Here is a 22,520-nt window from a genome sequence, read left to right on the forward strand (position 1 = left end):
CAGAATGAGAGGCTCCAATCTTTAATAGAGGAAGCAGGGAAAAAGGAAAGGAGGGGTATTTTTTCTGTCCTCCTCAATTATTTTCAGGGAGACCTCAGCAAAAGCAGAACCATCCACTGTGGATGTATTATTTAACACAGGGGCCTGTATCTGCTGATCTCTAAGTGGAAATGAGCAAGAAAATGTAATAGGCTGCCCTGTCTACAAATTTTAAAATGTTCCACCAAAATATATGACTAGGGGAAAACTTTCCCCTCAACCTTCTTTTTAAAATGTTTCCATCAGAATCCTGTTCTGCAGTGGTAGCACCTAACTCTATATGGCACTACGGGAACTTGGATATTTTGGGGACATTACTAACGGATATGGAGATCAATGTATGTAAATAAGGGATTATTCTTCAGGCCATAGCTACAGCATCTTTTTCTTCCCAGTTGTTATAAATTCCCCACCATACCCATAGCTGATACAGTCTCTCCACAAATCTCTGACATATGTTCAGCGGATACAGGGTGAAAGCCTGCTCCCACTGAGGCTAAGGGGATTTTTGCCATTGACTGCCGTGGGGGCATGATTAGGCCTTGTAAAGGCTCAATTCTGCAAGACGTTGAGGGTCCTCATCTCACACTGACACCAACAGGAGTTATGGGGACTCAGCACCTTGCAAGATTGAGCCCCAAGTGACAAAATGCTCTTTCCTGCAATACTGAGCATTGCCTACGGGCAGATTAGAAGCAACAGGATTAGATGAACCCTGTAATAGGAACTCCCTAAACGAGGCCAGTGAAGTGTATTGGGACATGCTGGGAACCAAGGTACTAACGCTGAGACTGAGTGGGGTGAGAGCTGCTAGACAGTCCGTTGGATAATGCAGAGAAGACAGGAAGCAGAGTGCCTGTGACTCTGGAATGCTCTCCCCAGCCATCAGCACATGCAAAGAGCACTCTGGGGCATCTCTCTGGCGATGCTAAAAGCCGCTTTGTTTCTTTTCCAGTTCCGCACTGTTTGCAGGAGAGGGGGTGTTTTATTTGTTGTATGTTAGGGAGGGGGAGGGGTGAGATGGGCCCTATCCAAATGCCCCTGTTTGGAACAAAACCCAGACTGCCTTGCAGACCCTCTGCCCGGATACTTACCAGGACACTGCTGCACTGAACGGTGGAGGTGTTCACCCATCTGGCTTCAAACGTCCTGTCAGTTCCAAAATGACATTCCAAAACAGTATCCTAAAAGCAAGAGACAAGAGGAGAGAGTTTTTGCAACAACATACTTTCCTATTTTTTCCACCAGAGTCAGAGATGAATGGAGCTGCAGGGCTTGATTCTGATCTCTTTCTCCTGTGAACATCAGAAGTAACTCTATGGATCAGTGGAGTTACCAATGGGATAAATTAGTCAGAGGTTGGAATAGGACTCAAAGGTTTGAATTTGGGGATTACAGATCCTGATTAACCCTGGTTAATCATAAATAACAAAGGGAGTAACTGCTTAATCGCCACCATGTTAAAAATCACACAAGGGACAAATCCTGGCCCTTGTCTGCTATAGGAAAGCTGCTCTGACAGGACAACTGAAGATCTCCCTTGGAGTGAGGGAATCCATGGCTTGAGTAGGGGTGGGAGGTGGCATGGCCAAAGTGTATAGTACTCTGGAGATCCTCAGCCAGCACAATGACTTGTAGAGGGCTTTTATAAGGGTGGAATTTAGAGTTGCTCTGAGGCTGTTCTAAGTAACAGCAAGAGCCAAACTGGTCTCTAGGAGTCTTGGTTAAGCTAAACTGTAACATGGCCAGTCATCTGGGCTTCAAGCCACTTTTGTCCCCCTAGTGTCAACTGTGCTGAGCAGAGGTATGGTACAATTAAGGATCTGGCACACAGTATTTTTCAAAAATAAATTTCCCTACACTATGTTACTAATAACACCAGAGGCCAAATTCTGCTCCCGGTCTTCCTAGTGTACACATCCTGTGTGACTAAATCCCATCTCCGAGGCTCAGTGCAGCACTTTTAATGAGCACTAAATATACCCTAAAAACCACCGCACAGATTTGATAAAACAGCCTGAAACGTGAAAGAAGCTCCTGATTCATGGCAGGAGCCAACTGACTCACACAGCACACGTGCGGCAGCAAGAGCAAGGCTGAAATCCTTTGACGGTGAATCATTACACCAATCTTTAATGTATGCCCTTTAAACCGACCCATGCCCTCTCCATCTTTCGTTAACACATTAGCAGTCTCAATAGGAGCAGCAATGGATCTCGCTTCCTGGATCCCCTTTGTGCGGGGAATGATCATGAGTTACAGAGCTTTTCAAGAGCAAAGCAGCAGAACTAATCTTGCTCTGCTGCTCCAGGAGGATTTTGCAGACTGGAGGAGTGAGGAAATCAAATGGCAAGGTAGTCGTCTGGGCTGCCCTCTGGGAATTGAGGTGCCTCAGTAACCTTCCTGTTTATTCCATTGCTGATCAGGTTACACGTGCTATGTCTTCCTCTTTAGCCACCTTGTGGCTCCACAGAGGAAGCCGGATTTTCTCCCATTTTGCTGACAATACAGGGGCACATCCTTATTTACAAATACCAGACCTTAGACAGGAAATTGCAACCAAGTTACAGCACAGAACAGTTTTCTTTGCTGGTGTAATCTACAGGTTTTCCCGAAGGTTTGTTAACATCACAGCCCTACAGCCTGATTCTGCTTGCCTGCTGCCCAAGCCCCTTACACCTGAAGACATGCCCAAGATCTGCTCATCACTCTGAATAAAAGACAAGATAACTGGTCATTGGTGTGTACATTTCCCCATTTGGCATGTGCTTTTGTGGTAACTGTGCAGATGAATTAGACCCACAATTGCACATGAAGGTTGGAGAACCTGACCCAAAACAACACAAGACAGTTTTCCATAAATACCAGCATTTATTATATTTCCCCACCCTTCTGTTATTTCCTCTGTCCCTTCCTGGCTTCTAAAACACATCCCAGAATGCATCACTGTGTGGCCACTGCTATGATTTGCATTTGCCCCATGCAACCACCTACATTCCAAAGGATTTCCCAGGAAGGGACATCATTTTTTAAAGTAAAGTTAAAATATATTTCTTTGCTGGTTTGGTTAGTGTGGGGCTTTCTGCCTATATTTCTGGACTTAACTTGGTCTTCATGTCAGCTTTTCCTTTTAACTGTGTTTCTTTCTTTTCCAGAAGCAAGGCCCTGGGGATTGCCCAGCACATTGCTTGGTGAGCATTCCCTCATGAGAGCCAGACACCTGCACGCTCACAGGATCGAACATGGAAAACATATCCACAAAAAGTGTGAATTTTATTTCCCCCAAACATTTTGTTCTAGTGGATATTTTACAATGTGCATAAATCCACATACTGCATGCATGCCATGAAAGGTCTGGCATTAACTATAATAGATCCCTAGAGAAAGTCCGTATGCAAGATGAATTTTCCCTTTGCTTTTTCTATTTCAACCCACCCACTCAGGTGGCTACTTTTCATGAATGTCCTCTGCTAGTACAGCTATTTCTGTGTTTAATGAAGGTGGAAAGGGTAAGCTGCTTAGGACTAGATTTTAATGGGAGTTATGTGCCTATATACCTTTGAGGATCTGGGACTTCACTCCTGTACAGGCAGAGGGTGGCACTCCCTCAGCAGAATCCAGTAGCATGGCTCTTGGACTTGTTATGTGCCACAGTAGGATCACTTGGTTAGCTCATTTGAACCTTTTTGCTTTGCCTACAAATTCAATTACCTTGGAGAAAGCAGCATTAGCCAGTGAGATCATGATGTCCTGAGACGCCCCAGTGGGCATAGGTTCTAGTGAGGCAGGTACAATCCGTGGACAGTCAGTGGTGCCCTGTAATTTAGAAGACAAGAAAACCAAGAAAGGTTAATGGGAAACTTTGCTGCGAGCATGTTGAGCCTCCTTATCACACAGACAGAAGGAAACACAGAAAAGTCATGAAAACATCACCTTCAGTCATACCTTAAAGTCAGCCTGAAGCCGACTAAACAAAATGAAAACACAAGCTGACCCCATGCTGTCAGGGAGACTGCATGGCTCATAGAACTGGGAATGTGACCCTAACCTTTTACCTCTGGGTCACCAGTTTAAGTCCAGCCCAGGAAGGTGGTGAACAAAAATCAATACCATCTGATGGCTGTGTGATAGCAACAAGATGGTTGCCTCAGTCCAGCTCCCAGCAGACAGCTGTCCCCACCACTATCAGCACTAACGGGCACCCTTGCTGGCGGTCTCAGTCTAAGACCAAACGGGAATGAAAACTAAACAACTCTCTCGCCTCGTCTTGCAGGGCTGCTCCACCTTCAGTACCTGTTCAGTTGTTATATAGAGGACCTCAGTCTCCCCGTGACAGGGCTGTCAATATGAAACTCCTCACTTTGCACAGTAAAAAAATTGTTTGTAAATCAAAAGCAAAACCATATGCTCTCATCAGGTGCTACTCTGGGGCTGTAACTACAGTCCCATTATTATAGTCACTTAAGTGCTAGAGGAAAGTGCCAGAGGGACACTCAAAAAACATACTGCACTGTACAGTGGCAAAGCTTCCTGCAAGATCCCCTCTTGTCAGCAGAAAGCAAAATGTCTTGTAAATTGTGTTGCACATTTCTTTAAGCCCCTGCAGAGATTTCACTTTACAGTGGCCTCCTCGGCACATAGGCATTTCAGACGTGTGTGTGCACATGAGAGAGACAGAGTGTGAGAGTGTATATGTGAGTATGTGAATGAGGGTGAGGGGCTATAAAGGGTTGTAAGAGGCATTAGAGAAGGAGCAGCCAAAGTATGGGTGAATTTAAAGATCCAAGTGAAACTGAAAAATTATTTTAAAAAGTCATTCATCCTGTGTCATCCCCCAATTTTTTTTCTCACTTGGGAGTGATGGCTCCGATACTGGTCTGACTCTAAGCCCAGATCTTTATGACAAACCCATCCTGTTCTTTCATGAAATGTAAACTGCACCGCAAACAGCAGCAACAAACTAGGCCAGGTTCTGCTCTCAGTTACCCCAGGGGACATCCAGAGTAATGCCTTTGACAGTGGAGTCATTGGGGTAAATGACAGCAGACTATTTGATCTGATATGCAGAATAATTTATAACAAAGGGCAGGATTCTCTTCTCACTTACCGTTGTTTTACTCCAGTGTAACTCCACTGACTTCAGTGGAGATATTCCTGATTTACACCAGCGTGAGATTAGAATCAGGCTGTATAACACTAACACACAGCTGAACATTTTCATATTGCTGGAAGCTCTCTGTGCACTGGGAACTCCTAGCATTTAAAGTGCCTCTCCTGGCTCTTCTAAGCATGGCTTCAGGGTCAATGAATTATCTTAAAGTGTTTGTTTGACTGCGGAAACCGAGTTTCAGTTTTTATCAGGACACTGATCTTAACCAAGCACAGTCAGTGCTGCCTCATCATGAAGATTAAATAACAGAGAGAGAGAGACACACATGGGAGGGGGAGAGAAGTAAAAACAACAAAGAAAAGGGTTTGAGGGAGATTTCAGTCCATAGTCTCCTTGAGTGAAAAGGGTTAAAGCGAATGCAGCCGGGGACTGAAAATTTATGTGAAAGCTCCTATGGTCTTGTGTGTCCTTGCATGTCACAGCAACCAGCTTGGCTTGCCAGATAAATACTCTCACAGGGCTGATTAACTTGTTGTCCTGCAGTCCCTTCTCCTGCTGTTCATCAATGACTGGAAAGGGAATTTTCCAGCTGATTAGCTCATTCATGGTTGGATCAGGGAAAAGGGCCTGAATTTTTAAAATGCTCCTGTATGGAGCCGACGTGGCATTTTCTTCTCAGCAGCGATGCCACAGGTGCTTGATTTTTACATAATGTGGAAAGATTTGTAAATGTTGAATTCAGGGTTTCTCAAACTTCATTGCACCGTGACACCCTTCTGACAACAAAAATTACTACATGAACCCAGGAAGGGGGACTGAAGCCTGAGCCTCGCCGCCCTGGGGCAGTGGGGCCAAAGCCGAAGCTTGAGGGCTTCAGCCCCGGGTGGAGCAGGAGGGTCTGTAACCTGAACCCTGCCGCACAGGACTGAAGCCAAAACCTGAGCCTTCGGCTTCAGCCCTACGCGGTGGGGCTTGCACTTTGGCTTCAGCCCTGGGCTCAAGCAAGCCTAATGCCAATTAGTGATTAATAAATAACAATAATGATAGTAAGACAAGTGTCTTTGTTTTGTTCCCTACAGTTTAGGACGACAATCTACCCTGCACACTCTTCTGCCCATGTTATTCCACTCCCTTTGGATTCCTCCACTGGCTTCCTCTCCTCCACTTCATCAAATTCAAGCTGATCTTCAAGGCTCTGCATATTGTCCCCTCAGGAATTCTCCGCCTTCATCCCCTGCTCACTCATCATGGCCAACTAGACATCAGCTTGTGAAAAAGGGTTTTGGTTTTGCAAAAAGCAAAAGCAAACCCAGATGTGGTTTGGGTCTGGGTCCCATTTTATCTGATGCACCAAAATGTAAGAGGTTCTGGCACTGGATTCTCTTAACAATACTTTCCAATCAGTGGCTCATGAGCCCTGCAAGGCTGTTGAAGAGCAACCCATAAGAGTGATTTCCTGCTCTCCTCCCCAAGTGAAGTACTGGGGAAGGGATGGGAACAAGCATTAGACCTTGTGGAGGCAGGGGAGGAACAGGCATAAGGACCCAAAGGGAGTCTCTTTCCAAAATATCAATCAAAAGGAAAAAATAAAAAAGATGACCAATTTCTTTCTGGATGTGGTTTGGCAGCTTCAAATTCATCCCAAGGCATAGAAAACAAAATTATCACTTCTCTGCAAACTAATGCCTGCTCTCCTTGTGTCAAGAACCAGCTAGTCTCATGTCAATGAACAAGTTTCAGTGCAATTCTACATTTGTCAGCAAAGCTGCAGGTTCCATGCAGTGATTTCTTAGAAAAAAGTCAATCCAATAATGCTATGTGTTGTTTTTTTTAAGTCCCAGGAATTTCCTTTGGATTTAAGTAGAAATATCCTGTGTACAAGTACATGGTGATTATTAAAAACATTAAGGACTAATCTGTTGGTTGCTGATTCTCAATCAGCTCCTCTGCACTACTACTGTCATCCACTGCCAGGCCAGTGAAATCAATGGGATATTAGAATCTACACTGGTACATTCAGGAGTATGTGCGCGTACCTGGTATATTCAGCAGCACAGCAGATGCATTCTACCTGAATGTATCTGGAATATTTAGCACCAATAAGGAAATCAGAGACGGATGTATCTTTTCCACTTGGGATAACATTTTCAATAGCACCTAAGTGACTTCAGAGCCTACGTCTGACAGACTTTCAGTGAAATGTAGGCTCCTCGGGGCAGATTTTAAAAGGCATTTAAATTGGAGGTAGGTGCTTTTGAAAATCCTACCAGGCACCTATCTAGATTGTTAGGTGCCCAAATCCCTTTAAATATCTGGCTCTAACTGCCTAAGTCATTTCTGAAAATCAGATTTACGTGCTTCTGAAAATTTTACGTTTGGGATTTAGTCCTTCGTAAATCTTTTAAATGATTGTTATGCATTTATACAGCACCTACCATCTGAGGATGTCAAGGAGTTTTACAAAAAGGAAATAAGTCTCATTGGTAGGTACTATTATTATTTTCATTTTCCAGGTGGGGAAACTGAATCACAAAGGAAAAACGTAAGTGACTTGCCCAAGGTCACAGAGCAAACCAGTGTCAGGGGCAGGTACAGATCCCAGGAGGTCTGATTCCCAGTCCCTCACTCTCACCACTGGGCAACACTTCTTACATTCTCCATAATTAATCAGCACTGTGAACCAATGAAAAGGGCCCATATAACTGAATAAAAGAGGGCACAGCTTGCAAGCACAGTGTATGTCTTTATTTGTATATACAATTACTGCAACTAGGCACACACATCGGATAACTGTATGTGCAAAAGGGCATTTATGTGCATGCAATAGCCTGATATTCATGTGCAACTGTGCATTCAAATGTGGGTACTCATTGGCACACACTTTTTTTTGATGATTTGTCCCTTAATTAAAACTAAATTCATATCCCTGAAGCATCATTCAAAGACTTGCTCTAAATTTTTCAGTAGTAACAGCTGTGAACTCAAGAGACTCAGTGATTCTCAGATGCATCCAAATCTGGAGACAAATCCTCAGGGTTCTTACCCAGCTTTTATTCTGTCCCTACTAAGGCAAATCTCCCATTGACTCCAGAGGGAGTTTTGCCTGTGTAAGGACCTCAGGATCTGTCTCACTGAGCCTCCTGGAGGTGATTGCCTTTGGCAGCACTGAGCTCATCCGATTATTTTAATCCTCAGTGGTTCAGGCAGTTTGCTCCTTTGACAGTCCAAGGATTCTAGAGGCTGAAAAACTGTGAGGTGAGGCTGTGGTCAAGGGGTCACTGAGACTGCTATATTTTCCCTCTAGAAGCAAAATCAAAACAATCAGGCAGTAGGTGTAACATGCTCTATGAATTATTTTTTCCCTGGAGGAAACAGGGTGGGGGCATGAGGCTAGGGCTTTGAGTTTCTCTCTCCTGTCCATTCAGGGCTGTACAATTCAGGCTTTGTGGAGATACAGGGATGGATTCTGCTCTCATTCCCAGCAAGGCAGTGTGAATCTGGAGAAGTCCACTGAAGCCAACAGAATGACTTTGGATTTACACTGGGAGCGGAATGTGGCCCACAGAAGAGAATTTGCCTGTGAATGGGGGACAGGCTCAGGATGAATACTAACCCAAATTAGCTTATCTCTGGATTCCTTTTGTGACGATAGAAGATTGTCATTCACTGTAAGCCCAGGATATATTCTGTGGGACAGTGTATGTGACTGTGCGCTACGCAGGCAAGATTATGAACATGATGTGATGGTTTGTTATTTTGGAAGTGACTTGCATTTCTTATTGGGTGGAGAGATGTACCATGGATCCCTGACTGAGGGTTAATTTTAGAATCACAGGCTGTCTGGCTACGTTATTTCTAAGGTATCCATCATGGCAGTGACAGACTAATTTATAGTCCTTGCACAGGCAAAACTCTCAGGGGTTAAAAACTGAACAAGAGCATCAAGATCCGACCCACAGACATTAGAGATGGAAAAGACTTTGTTGGGTTAAATGTTGTCAATCACTCCCTGTCAGTGCAGGATTGTTCCCTGGAGTGTATTGGCTGGTGTTTTGGCCTGTCTAATTTTAAATTCAACCTAGTTATTATTGAAAAAGGTCCTTAGTATTTTTTTTAAAGAAAAGTGGAGTATCAGCTGGTTTGGGGAGCTGAATTCATTTGATGGCTCTGGTTGAGGGTGCGGGCTCTGGGGTGGGACTGGGGATATGGGGCTCAGGAACTCCCCCCAGATCTCTCTTCATGCAGCAGCACCTGGGCTGGTGGGGAGAGGCGCCACTTCCTGCTGCAGCAGCTCCAGGGCTGGGGCCGCAGGATAGGCACCCCTCTCCTGGTCCTAGCATGACTGGGTCCAGACTGGGCTGCCCTGGCCGCGGATGGGGCGGGGCTGGGTTGTGCCATCCTGGCTGAGGCCGCGGTGCCCCGGACTGTGGGAGGGGCTCCCCAGCCGCAGCAGGTCTGGGCCACTCCTCTGGTCGCAGCCGGTCGGTCCCCAGGCGGATTTCCTGAGCACCGACGTGGCGCTAAATAGGCTGCTGCGCAGCTTACAGGGAACTTAGGTCTACACTAGAGACCTTCCAGTGGCACAGCTGTATGATGCAGCTGTGCCGCTGTAAGATCTCTCATGTAGCCGCTCTATACTGATGGGAGAGTGCTCTCCCGTTGACGTAATTAACCCCCCCACACAATGAGCGGCAGTAGCTATGCCAGCAAGGGAAGCTCTCCCACCAACTTAGCGCTGTGCATACTACCACTTATGCCGGAGAAACTTATGTCGATGAGGGGTGTGTTTTTTGCACATCCCTGAGTGACATAAGTTTTGACGAAATAAGTGGTAGTGTAGACATGGCCTAAGTCCCTGTTTGCATTTATTTATTTTCCTTTTTAGAAATCTTCTCTCGTCCATAGAGCCCTGCGCGGATACAAAATTTGTATCTGCATCCAATCCACGATCTGCAAAAATGGTCCAGGGATATAAAGTGAATTTCTGCAGATTTTCAGGACTCTACTCATTCAAACAGCAGTAACAACATTGTGTGATTTAGTGACTAGTCCCACACACAGAATAGCAAAGAGTCAAAGGATCAGATTTTCAAAAGAACTCAGCATGTTGGGTGCTGAGAACTTTTAAGAATCTGGCCCAAAGTGAATGATTCATGAAAAAGCAAGGGCTGCAGATTTATACTGTTCATTTAACAATTACAAACTGCTAAGAGATTTGGAAAATCTGTTCACAGATGAGTCACAAGCAGAGAAGAAGGTTAAATCTGCAATGAATATTATTCTCAAAGAACAATTTGACTGGCTGTGACTCAACAGTTGCAGGAAGCCTTTCATACTGTTTTTATAAGGAAAGAACTGTATAGGATAAAGTTGCAATGTATTGGTCATATCTGCCTTCCTTCTTTAATGAATTACATGAGTTCCAGAGAGTTCCACAAAGGGAGGCAGGGTATGAAGGGACATGAATGGAAAGCCATCAGATCGCTGAGGTCAAGTCTGGAAGAGCGAATGGAAAGTCTAATATATGGCCGAGGTCCTTGTATAAAGGTAACAAGCAAGGGGAATCTCTGTCTCAATGAGCTTGAAAGAGGCTCAGAGTGCTAGCACCAAAGAAATATTCAATTTAAAATGTAAAAGCTTAGCTCTGAGGTCCAATAAATTGATTGCTAAAGGCCAATTTTATTTAAATTCGCTTCAGTTTAAATTTCAGAAGCTTGAATACGCCAAGTCTCTGTTATTAGGAGCTGTAATTTGTTTGGATAAAGGCGATTTTCTGCACTCACCGGTGGCGCTCTAGCAAGTTAGCTGCCATTTCATTAATGTACCACAACAGCCTAGTAAAAGCTAAATGAACGATAAGGTATTGTTACATTTATTTTATTGCTTAAATCCAGGCATCCCCAGGTGCGTGGAAATCAAGGCACTGCTCCAGGTTGAACAGTAATAAAGAACCAAGGGACAAAGCCTGCTGAAATAACCAGGAAAGCTGAACACGTATGTTGGAAGAACCCCACACACGAACAATTCTTTACTCTGTTACAAGATACACAGACACACAAAGCTGTGTCAACTGCAAGAAAACCGGAGATAAACTGATGAAAGGTGTTGGACTGACCGCCCTGGAAACTGAAGTCCTCTTTTCAGCTGTAGAACAGGTTCAGCTCAGTGTTAGTTTCCCCCACAATGCCTGCTCCTCAGTCTAGAGGGACCACTTCCAGAATGGAGAGGGCAGACTAGACTCCATCTCAACAAAAATGTTTATGCCTTCTGCTGCAGCTGCTAACAAAGGTGCTAGTTGGGGCCAACAGGTTATGTAATGGTGACACTTATCTACTAGAAGCAGGACTGAGACCACAGAACCACTTTTCACAGCTCACTGAATAGCCTCTCAATGTAACCACTTTCAGTCACTACCTGGAGACACCATGTGATCAAGCACACATTTGGGAACTAGCAACTGCTCAGTTCTAACCCTGGCTCTGCTACCAGCTCTCTGCATGCTCTTGGGTAAGTCACTTCACCAACCTTAGTGTCAGTTTCCCCATTTGTGAAGAGAGGGCAAGAATACTTACTTACCTACCTCACAGGGGTGTTAATCAGTGCTGCATAAATGCTAAGTAGTCTTGATACTAACTGGAGAGAGATTAAAATGGTGACCAGCTCTGTATCCCATCACCAATCCAGACAGAAGCATTTTCAGAACTTGTGAGCTTGCTAGTGTCTAGAAGTCATTACTCCTGTGCATTTACACACAGCTTTTTATTTCCAAATCTCAATGCTCTTTAAAAAGTGCAGGAACATTATCTTCATTTTACACAAGGGGAAACTGATGCACAGAGTGAGGAAGAGACTTTCTGAAGGCCACACAGCAAGTCAGTGACAGAGCCAGGAGCAGAGCCTCAGTCTCCTGAGTCCCAGCCCCACAGCTGACCCCATATATATTCCAGTAAAGTATTCTAAAACCAATGGCATCTGATCAACACAGGAAATTTCTCCAGGAAAAGGCAGAAAATAATAACAGTAATGCAGCCAACTTACAAAATCATACGAAATAACAAAGCCCAATGTGCCTTACATTCATCTTTAGTGAGTCCTCACAATCAGAGTAATTGGAGACACACATGTATTTCTCAGTGCACCAATAACACTTCCATTTGGTCGAGAGGCAACTGGTACATCTGAAATGCATAAAAAGCAGGTGCACTTAATTTTTAAAGGCCATGCAGATTTCAGCCCCCTCTGCAGAGCCCAATGTCAGTGTCAGGTTATAGTTCTTCACATACCTGTAGACTCTGTGTTCTCTGTTTTATGGTCCCTAGGACAAATCCATTCAGAGAAGGCTCTGGTCATTCTATCCCTCCTTTTATTATCAGGGCTATGCTGACGCCCAAAGCTCTTGAGGCTGTTCGCCTGATTCTGAATCAGGCTGGCCCTTGGTGGGGAATGACTTCTCCACAAACAGTTAAAGGTGTCAGTTCCATTAATTGTCTCACACAGTCAAAGCTTCTGGACCACAGAGTGACTTTAGGCAGCCAACGAGTATTTGAGCCCCTCTCCCATTTTTAAAAATATGTCTTTTAAACCCTGTAAATTGTCCCATTAAGTCAGGTGATGCTAACTTTTCTGGTGGCTTTTTCAATGGCTTTGCGTAGAGGCTGTGGAACCCTACACTGACTGGGTCATTGGGTCACATCATTATACCCTGTAAATATGCACAGAGTTCCATGGGTTGAAACCAGCACCAACAAACCATTATATCCAATGAGAGATACATGGCTATTCCCAAGCAGTTCTGGAAATGCATGGGATGGGACTCAGCGTGTCAAATGCATGCATTATTTGTCTGACTGTTTCTGTTGTTTAACCCCCCTTAGAACCAAAAGACAAACATACCCAGTCTGAAGGCTTTCAGTAGAGAGCTGGCAGCCAAGTATACCTGGCTTCTCTTCAGTCCCCTCTTCTCCTTCTAGCCTATCTGGCTCCCTGCTCCTAACTCCCTCCTCTCTCTCCAATGAGGTTCCTCTGGCTTTCTTAGTCCTCTTCTGGACCCTCCCACAATCACCGTAGCCCCACCCCATCCAGCACCCCACAGCCACATGCTGCTGGTCCATATCACTGCACAGAGCTGCTCTGGGCTCCAGGCCAGTTTGTTTGCACCCCAGACTTCACCTCCTGCTGTGATTCCCCCTCATACCCTGCTGGTTTCCAGCTTGAGGAAGTGGTCAGAAACTGCCAGTGGAATATGTCATAAGGTCAGCCACGAGATGATGGGCTTGTTTCTGGGGGATGTGGGGGAAGGAGGGGGTGATGACAGGGCCATTTGGGAATCTGAAGGCATGAGTACAGATCTGTCCTCACTTCCCTGCAGCCAGAAACCCTCCCTCTCCTTGGCACAGCAGCCTTCAGATACCTCCACTAAACCCTTGGAAACTGTCCAGTCCCTAAGGTACGACGCTTACAAGGTCTCCTGATACTATGGTGATGGATTCTCTATAAATACTATAGATTAGATTAAATGCAGTATACTGATTAGATATATTCGATGCACACACAGATTAGCATGCGAGTGCTAAAGAGTTGGAGATTAGCCAGCACCCTAAGGGTTAACACAAAAAACTTTCAAATAAAAATATTGTTCATGTTTTTAAAAAAAATAAAATACAAAAAAGATAAGCCAGGCTTCATCGAAATGTCCAGATGGCCTGAGATGCTGCTAGGACCTTCCTGTATAAATCCCTGGCAATCATCATCCTCAATCCCGCCAAATCCTGCCCAGGACTCAAACAGTCCCGCTGGCAGGGAGGGCTGTTCCTGCTCAGTTAACCCCACAAGCAAGCACCCTCAAATGATGCACGCACACCATTTTGAATTGCTCAATTTACATCTGTTCCCCTGGCACAAAGATTTGGAAGTTTCAATCACCAGGTTCTAAAGTGAGACACAGCAGAGCAAGCTACTGTTTGTCAACACCCTGCCTTCTCTCCCAACTCTGACCTCCCCCCAAACTGCTTTGGTTGCTGTAGTTTATGAAAGGTGAGATCACTTACGCTGTTTTGGGGTAAATATTTCCAGTTCTTTTGCAATCATAAATGGTGAAATTGGCCCAGACAATATTTTTGCCGTTGACCCGTATTGCAGTTTGAACAATCACATGGTCTGAAACAAGCAAGCCAAAGAATATTGGATCAAAAGAGAGTTTCTATTTTTGCTCAATCTTAGAGGGCAAGACAAAACTTCTGAGTAAACAATATCCCAGCTGCTGAAATTTTTTCTCTGGGGTTTCCTCTGGGTTGCCTCTCAGAGTTCATATATTCCTCCTCATTTAGCCCCCCTAACTTTAAATCCCTTCCCCCCCAAAGTTAAATTAGTGTCTTTGCCTACACAAAGTGCTAAGTTGTATTTTTAAATTTGTTAATTAAATCAAGTTAGTCAATATGTTTTAAAACCTCAGTCATTTTCTCAGTGTGGACAAACCAACTGAAAATGGTGAAAAGTCCCATTTTTGGCTACCAACATTTGTAAACTACATTTCTCCTGCTGTTTGCTTAATTACTTAATTTTTTGAAATCTTATGATAAACACCCCTGGGATGAGACTCAAAGCCTCTTCCAAGAAGTGCATAAAAAATCAAAAGATAGGCTTCCAGAAATTGGCTTGGACATTACCATAAACAATAATACAAAGCAGTTCAATCACTACCATTCTTCCTACAGCTGGGGAGAATATCAATGACATCTTTTAAAACTGCCTAATATGAGTGGGATTTTCAAAAGTGCTCAGAGTGTTGGCTTAACTTTGCTCCCATTGAAGCCAATGATTAAACTTCAGTGGAGCAGTTAGACCAATGGTGAAAACTTGTGAAAATCCCACCCTGAAGTCTAGAATGTTTAGGTCAAAATTTTCAAAATTGGCTACAGATTCTGGATGCCTCACTGTACCCAGCATGAAACAATTTGGGCCTGATTTCCAAAGGCGTTGGGCGCCCACCTCCCCTGACTTCAAGTGGGACTGCAAATGTGCAGTGTCTATGAACGTCAGGTCCCAGGTATCTCATGCTGAGCATCCAATTTTGGAAGCATCCAAAGTTTGTGGGCAGGTTTGAAGATTTCAGTCTTAGTATTTTGGAAAGAGCAGCATGCAGATGGTATTAGTGTTCCTGAGCTGTCTCAGACCACACTTCACTTTTTCTTCTGGATTTTTTTTTCTGAAATGTATTTTTGAAAGGAAAGTAAAATAGTAATAATTAGAAATAACAATAATGCTATTAGTTATAAAGAGCTTAAACTTGTAGATTTCAGTACTTATTAAAAGAAAATTTAAAAACAAATTTTATCTAGACAACATAAGCAAAACCCAATAAGTTACATACCTGAACTGGTTTTTCAATTCCACCAGTAATAATAGATGGATTCGAAAATACTGATTGACAACTCATGTTAGGACGGTAAAAAGATTTCAGGAACTTCCAGCAATGATTATAGTGTGACATTTCATATACTAGAGAAGCTGTGCAGCTGTCCTTTTTTCCAATGTTTTCTATAAATAGTATTATTTGCAAAAAAATAACCTTTAACCCCAGAATCAACACAACAATGAAGAAAATTAATTCCATAAAAGAGGTTTTGGAACGTACACTGAGCCCATTTTCCATTACATACCTTGATTGGGTGGGAACGCGGGATATTTCTCTCTTGGAAGAAAATTACAATAAATAAAATAGTTTACATCATTTCCGGGGACTTTGGCGACAGTGTAGATATTATTTCCATAATCACAAGACATCTCCATTCCACTGAGGCTCGGGATGTTCCCATTTATTTGGATTATCATGGCCTTAAATTTGGACAAAAAGTTCAATTATTGCTATAAAAAGTGATTGACAGAGTTGGACAAGGTGATTGAAGCATATAGACTAACCAGTTCAGCAAACATGTCCACTGACAGGTGATTTTTTCAGTATCTATTTTGTCATATGCGTCATATGGTGTACAAGAAATTGCTACAGTAATACACCTTTATCACTATAGAGTTCCATTGTTTCCGTAAGTAAATATATAGGGTAAGTTCATAGTTTGACACTCAGAACTAGCCATGTGCTTTATTCAGATGGTCATCCAAACACAAAGCCAAGGTAGGAGCCCCACTACACATATCTAAACTGCTCCCTTCCATCCGGAATGTGCCACCTAGCCCACTCCACCCTAAGCACCTTACTGGTTCTATCCCCACCTTGTCTTGGAGCACACCTCTTCCCTTTACAGCAGCAGCTCCTTGTGCAACTTCAAATACCACCAGGGTGGGATTATGCCCATGAAACAACAGAAGAGAGTGGGGCAAACCAACTCTGGATCTGAAATTCTTGAACTTTGGGGAAATTCTAGTCTATAGCCAAACCTTCAGGCCGATGACTTCAGGCCCATAGTGAGAAGACCCTTTTGCCCCAGTAAGAAGTTCATGGGATCTTCATGCCCTCCGCCCCGCCGGGGAGAGAGGAGCCTCTCAGGAGCTCAAGGAAAGGGGGCAGGGTAGCTGCTCTAACTTACTGAAGTGTATATGAAAAAGGCCATTCGGGTTGAAGGGCTATTGGTGATTGGTGGAGAAAATATTGCTCTGCACTCCTCCAAAGGGAACTTCAAATGCATTTTTGGTGGTTTATTTTTTGCTGTGAAACTTTTTGCCTAAGCAGCTGCAGGAATTGAAGGTTTTGAAGTACGGGCTTTTGTTTTGTACATTATCTTAAAATAAGACCCCAAAGGCTAAGTTCTCTGCAGTTGTGACTCCATGGCACAGTCAATAGGATTACGCCAGAAGATCATTTGGTCCCAAGCCTCTGCTTCAAAAGAGCCAAATGAGAGAGTTTTCTGTGGCTTTGTGGCTAGGACAGTGTGTCCCAGCTCTGCCAGACCCAGACCCTGAACTGAACATCTCCCATGAGCTCTGGGGACGTTTGGAGATGCATCCAAACTCTGAGCCTCACACTGATCTCTAAACTTAATTAAAATACAAGTTTGCTGCTGATTCAGCACTGTGATGAAAACTAAGTACATAGTCAGTGACCCTCTTCTAACCCAGCTGTTTCCAGGCAGTGAGAAGCAGTACCAGATATGGGGACTGGTACGCTGGGTTCCCTCTCCCCACCTGTGCTGGGCACTGGTTCATTTTGCTGCCTGCTTCCCACTCAGTAACTCATTCCAACACTCTGGAGCTGATCAAAGTCTTTTAGATTAAAAAGATTTATTTGGGTGGAAAATTCCCTTTTTTCAAAACCAAAACTTTTTCCATAAAACCAATGACATTATCAAAGAGTTTAGCAAATTTTTTCATTTACCTGAAACTTGGGTTTTGGTAAAGAAACCATTTTGTTACGAATTTCAAAAATAGTTGATTTTGATATAAATGTTGATTAAAAAATTATAAAAATTTTCATGAAAAACAGATGAATTAATTTAGAACCCCAGGAAAGGGAACAACTTCAAAATTTTAATTTTTTCCCACCATTTTCTCCCCCGTTGTTTTTCCCATTTTTTTAATGGGTGAAATTTTCAAAAGCATTCAAGTGACTTAGGAGGCTAAGTCCCATTTTCAAAAGTGACATAAAGGCATGTCAGAGCCCAAGCCCTATTGATTTTCAATGAGACTTCGGCTCCTAAGTGCCTATGTCACTTTTGAAAATGGGACTTCCGTGCTTTTGAAAATTTTGCCACAGCTCTGAAATACACAGTGGTGCTTGGGCTGCTCCAATGAGAACGGGAAGCAGTGAACAGTAGCTGGTACCAGCTAGGACATATGAGGTGGGAGTCTGGCAAACTGGTATTATTGCCCCCAAAATGTTTGGAACCATTATCCTAGCTAGAGCAATGACATCTGTGGGCACCGAGAACAGATGGTGACCTGTGGCCATCGCACTTCATTAACCTGTATCCATATTAGATGTACCTTGTTGTCACTGTCAATATTAATTTCTGATGGCATGATTGTCATTGAAGGACACTGCTGCACTCCTTCACTTGCACTCGTCCAGAAATTTGGCTCAGTGGAATTAACGCATTCATGCTGCAGAGAACACCTGAAACAAACAGAGGCACAACTGATGGTGAGATGCCTATTGAAATATTGATAAAACTGTTGTGACAATTACAAAGAAGGTCCTGTACAAATCTGTAGACTTCCTCCCATTTCTCCAACTTCTGTGTTTCAGCCTATTGTGCTACTGCTAATAGTTAATGGGTACAGTTGTCACGATATCAGCACACCACTCCTGTTAGCATCAATGGGAAATATGTGTATGTGATGGGGAGATATTAGACCGCAACGACTGAGTGCAGAACACGAGAGAAATAGCTGTATATGTACTTGTGTGTTTGGCCAAAAATCCTGGACCTGATTTGGGAAGACAGAGTCTAATTTTGCGGCCTGATTTCTGGGTATGCGTTGAATTGTGCCCACAAGTAACTGCAGCTGCCAATGACGGGACTCAGCTTTCTAACTAGCTGTTTGCACTCACAGTCAAGTGATTAGATGGCTAACACCTCTTTTTTGCATTCACAATTAGCTATTGTCATAAAAAAATGCAGATGCAATTAAGTGTAAGCAAAAAAGTACACTCTCAAAACTTGAGACTGGATTGAGGCATCTTTAAAAGGATTGCCCTGTATTTGGTAAAAACTGGGAAAGATCAGGCAAAGGTTGTAAGCTAGAATGGCTGTGCAGCAAAACAGCAATCTGCTGAAACTCTGAGGAAGAGATCCAAAGACAATCACCCAGGAGAAGATACAAGAAGTTCTACCTGGTCTCCATTGTACACCATCCACAATAAGCATCAGCTGCAGCCAAGCACTCCGTACATGTTGCATACTGGTCACAGGCAGCCACCTTCACACGGGTCATCTGTGCAACAAGCAAAACCCAAGGTCACTATCATTCCCAGGTATCCAAACATTTTCAGATGCCACAAAAAAAACCCAAACTCTCAGGTGTATGTGCACTTCTTGACAACGGAAAGGAAACTTGTAGTTGACACTAATGAGGTGTTGATGAGACTCACATGTGGTGAACCACTTTGAATAATAGACTAGATAATGTATTAGGAAATGTACTAAGGGGGAACAATCCTGCCTTGGCAGGGGCATGGTTTAGACTTTTCCATCACTCCAATTTATGGTTCTGTGAGTAATGGGAGCACTATGTGCAAACAGAAGACTATATGTCTCCGTTTCTTGTTAGCCAGCATCTTCAGCATAACTGCAAGATGAGGGACAGCAATATTATTAAAATATAAAACCCTTTTGATGGTTCAGATGGGACCAGTTTTTGTCACCATTTCACCGCACATTACCTGGGTCATGATCAGTGTGAAAATCTCAAGATTTCATACTTGCCAGACCCCTTCTAGAAGGGAGTGAACAATGTTTGTCTATTTATGAAGTGACCAGAATTTACCTAGGAATACAAAATCATTCACATGTAGGGAAATATGACTCCTGGGATAGCACATAGGTCAGCAGTACCTCTGGTGAGTTGCTCTGTAAGAACCACTTGGAAGGGGAGAATGCTGTCACTTGTATGCTTTCTTTCCTAGGTTTTTAAACACCTGGAAAAGAAGACTGAGTGGAACTTGATAATTTAGAGTCTGACAATGCAAGGTGGTGAGAGCCCTCAGTTCCCAAAAGGTACTCAGCATCTCAAACAACCAGTCATCTGGGCCAGTTTCTCCTCAAACACATGCTGTGCACAGTTTCCACACATGCTTGTCAAGATTCCCAAAATGTAAATTCCATTGGCAAAAGGAACTGATCTGGCCCAATTTAAAGGAAAGGGCCAAACTATCTGATCTGAAGTATTGTACATGGGGTTTTAGTCCGCCCAGGATAAAGTTCATAGCAGGTGTCTTTTTGTGCTCCTAAGTGTTTGTGAGGCATTTAAGGGGTCTGAGATATTAGCTAGACAGGCACCCTGGGAGAGTTCCATGAAATGATAATGGCCAGTCTGCAGGGAATTACAGCTGGAAAATATAAATACAACATACAAAAGTAGTAGTTGTGTGTCTGTTTCAACAAATTAAAATATAATTCAGGACAGACCACCAGGGCTTGGAGCAAGAACTGAACTCTACTCCTCCTCAGTTGTTCACTTAACAGAAGGCAAGGAGAGACCATTTGTTTCTTCCTGCTGTGGAATTTTCAGGCTTCTCCAAAGACAGAGCTTTCCATGCTGCATAGTGCCCTCCTATGAGATGAAGTGTGTGAATTTGTAGGTACAGTGAAACCTGCCCTGAGGACCAGCTCTAACAGGCAAACCTTTTTCTTGAGTGACCCTTTAAAAGTATCCCCAACATTTCTAGTACAATGTTATCCAAATTTCAGATAAAGACCAACATCTACTTATTTTTGCCAGCCCTGTAGGTAATTGCTTAAGGCATGTTACACTGTAGCTTTCACCTTTAGTTGCACAGAGATGGGTGAACCAGTTCAGATAACAGGAATCAACCTGAACCCTGGCCCCAAACTCCAAATACTCATTATGAGGTTTGAAAAAGTTTGGGTAACTTTTTATTCATTTTCACTAAAAGTGAAGCTGACATGAATCATGCATCCAACCCCGCTGAAACTTGGGAAAGTTCAGATCCAGAACTAAACTTTGCAGCTGGGTCTGGTCTCAGTAATGGGTCAACACAAACCTCCAAATCCAAATCCCCTCAAATTTGGTGACATTTGGATCTGAACTTTGAGGCTATGACCTATCTCTAGTTTTTATGTCCCTCTGCATTTCCAAGTTCTGTTCAGAAGTGCCAGGACCAAAACTTTAGACAGAAGGCTATTCTCACAATATTTCTAGCCTGGCCAGAAGGAAATGGTACCAGAAATCTTGCAAAGAAGTTTGTTCCTGTGAGACTTCCAGCCTAGCTATGTAGACCCAAAAGGTATGGATGGTTCTGAAAAGGTTTGATCTAAACTTTGGAGTGATTCCTAACCTTTACAAGTCTGTGCATTACTGGTATTAAAATAATATTTCTCCTCCTCTTTTCCCTAAGCCAATGCTGTTTGCAAATATCAGACAAATGCACTTTGCCAAATGTATGGCGAACAGAAGTCCTACCTGATAGGAAGTCATGAGATAGAGGTAGCTGGAATCAGAAGGATCAAACTGCATGATAGGATGAACGGATTCCCCATAAGCCACTGAAACTGACTTCCTGCTAATAATCTTCATGTCACTGTTCAGATTAATCTATAGTGAGAAAGAACCATCTGTTGAGATCAAACATTGTTATGGGAGAGATGTTTTTCTCATTCTTTTTATAAACTCAGAAGTAAAATGGTAACTAATAATGCCTTATATTTTAACATCAGCTTTTATCCCAAAGTGCTCCATAAACTGCACAAACACAGCACCACTAAAATGCAGCCACTGCTGGGGTGGAGGGAAGCAACTCTGCTTGCAACACAGAACACTTGTGAGGGGAAGGGAAATACTGGTTGGTGAAGGGCAAACCCCGTCTCTAATGGGAAATGCTATGGGATCTTTTGACAGGATCTCCATTTTTAATGTCTCAGGCCAAAGACTCCTACTTAGCAAGCTGCATGGAACTCCCTTTTTCTGCCATGAAAGGGTGAAGATCCTGCCACGGCAATGACTTACAGGGCCTAATTCTGATCTCACACTGGTGTTATGTCAGTCTAATTCAGAACATCTCCGTGGAGTTACTCCTGATTTAAACCAGCATAAATAAAATAAAAATTAGGTCTTCAGACATATACAGGCAAATTAATTGTTATCATTATTATCATCATCATCATATTGGAAAATTATTTTATTTCCAAATCTTTATTAAAACAGTTATGCTCAGAAAAGTGTTATTTGTATGACAGCAGCATTCAGAGGCCCAACTCAGGTTGAGGCCCCATTGTGCTAGGCACTGTAGATATACTTTGCAAGCTACTAACTAAATAGATAAGAAACATGGAAGAGAAGAAATATTATCATCTCCATTTTACACATGGGGTTGAGAAAGATTAAGGACTTCCTGAAGTCACACTAGAATTCTACAGATAGGAACTTAACCCAGATATCCTGACTCTCAGTTCGGTGCCTTAACCACAAGACCATCCTTCCTCTCTTCCAGCTAGTTTTCCCCCTGTTCCTACAAGCTTGGCTGTTCCTAGTGTTTTTCTTCACAAGACATCTCTTTCTGTGGGTCCTGGTGCCTCAGAGGCCTTGCTACACTAGCCTTTTTGCCCTTAAAAAATTCCCACCATTGCTACGCACTGCTGTAGCTCCACCAATGAAAGCAGTGGCAGGAGCCCCAGTACAGACAAGGCTGCCAACAGTGTTACCATTGTGTAACCCTCAGAGCAGGGCTGGGTGACATGGT

At 43.3% G+C, this 22,520-nt stretch overlaps 1 protein-coding gene across 1 annotated transcript in view; it reads right to left on the minus strand.

Moving 5' to 3' along the window:
* PLXND1 (plexin D1) overlaps positions 1-22,520 on the minus strand; it is a 123,647-nt gene that overhangs the window by 64,191 nt on the left and 36,936 nt on the right. Inside the window, exons 3-10 of the mRNA XM_048858075.2 lie at positions 21,245-21,376; positions 18,936-19,036; positions 18,086-18,215; positions 15,808-15,982; positions 14,197-14,305; positions 12,225-12,327; positions 3,751-3,855; positions 1,134-1,223 (exon numbers count right to left, since the gene is read on the minus strand). Of these exons, the coding sequence (XP_048714032.2) occupies positions 1,134-1,223; positions 3,751-3,855; positions 12,225-12,327; positions 14,197-14,305; positions 15,808-15,982; positions 18,086-18,215; positions 18,936-19,036; positions 21,245-21,376 (945 nt within the window). The remainder of the gene's footprint in view (positions 1-1,133; positions 1,224-3,750; positions 3,856-12,224; positions 12,328-14,196; positions 14,306-15,807; positions 15,983-18,085; positions 18,216-18,935; positions 19,037-21,244; positions 21,377-22,520) is intronic.

The sequence above is a fragment of the Caretta caretta genome, chromosome 7 (genome assembly GCF_965140235.1).
Source record: "Caretta caretta isolate rCarCar2 chromosome 7, rCarCar1.hap1, whole genome shotgun sequence".
Classification (NCBI taxonomy): domain Eukaryota; kingdom Metazoa; phylum Chordata; order Testudines; family Cheloniidae; genus Caretta; species Caretta caretta.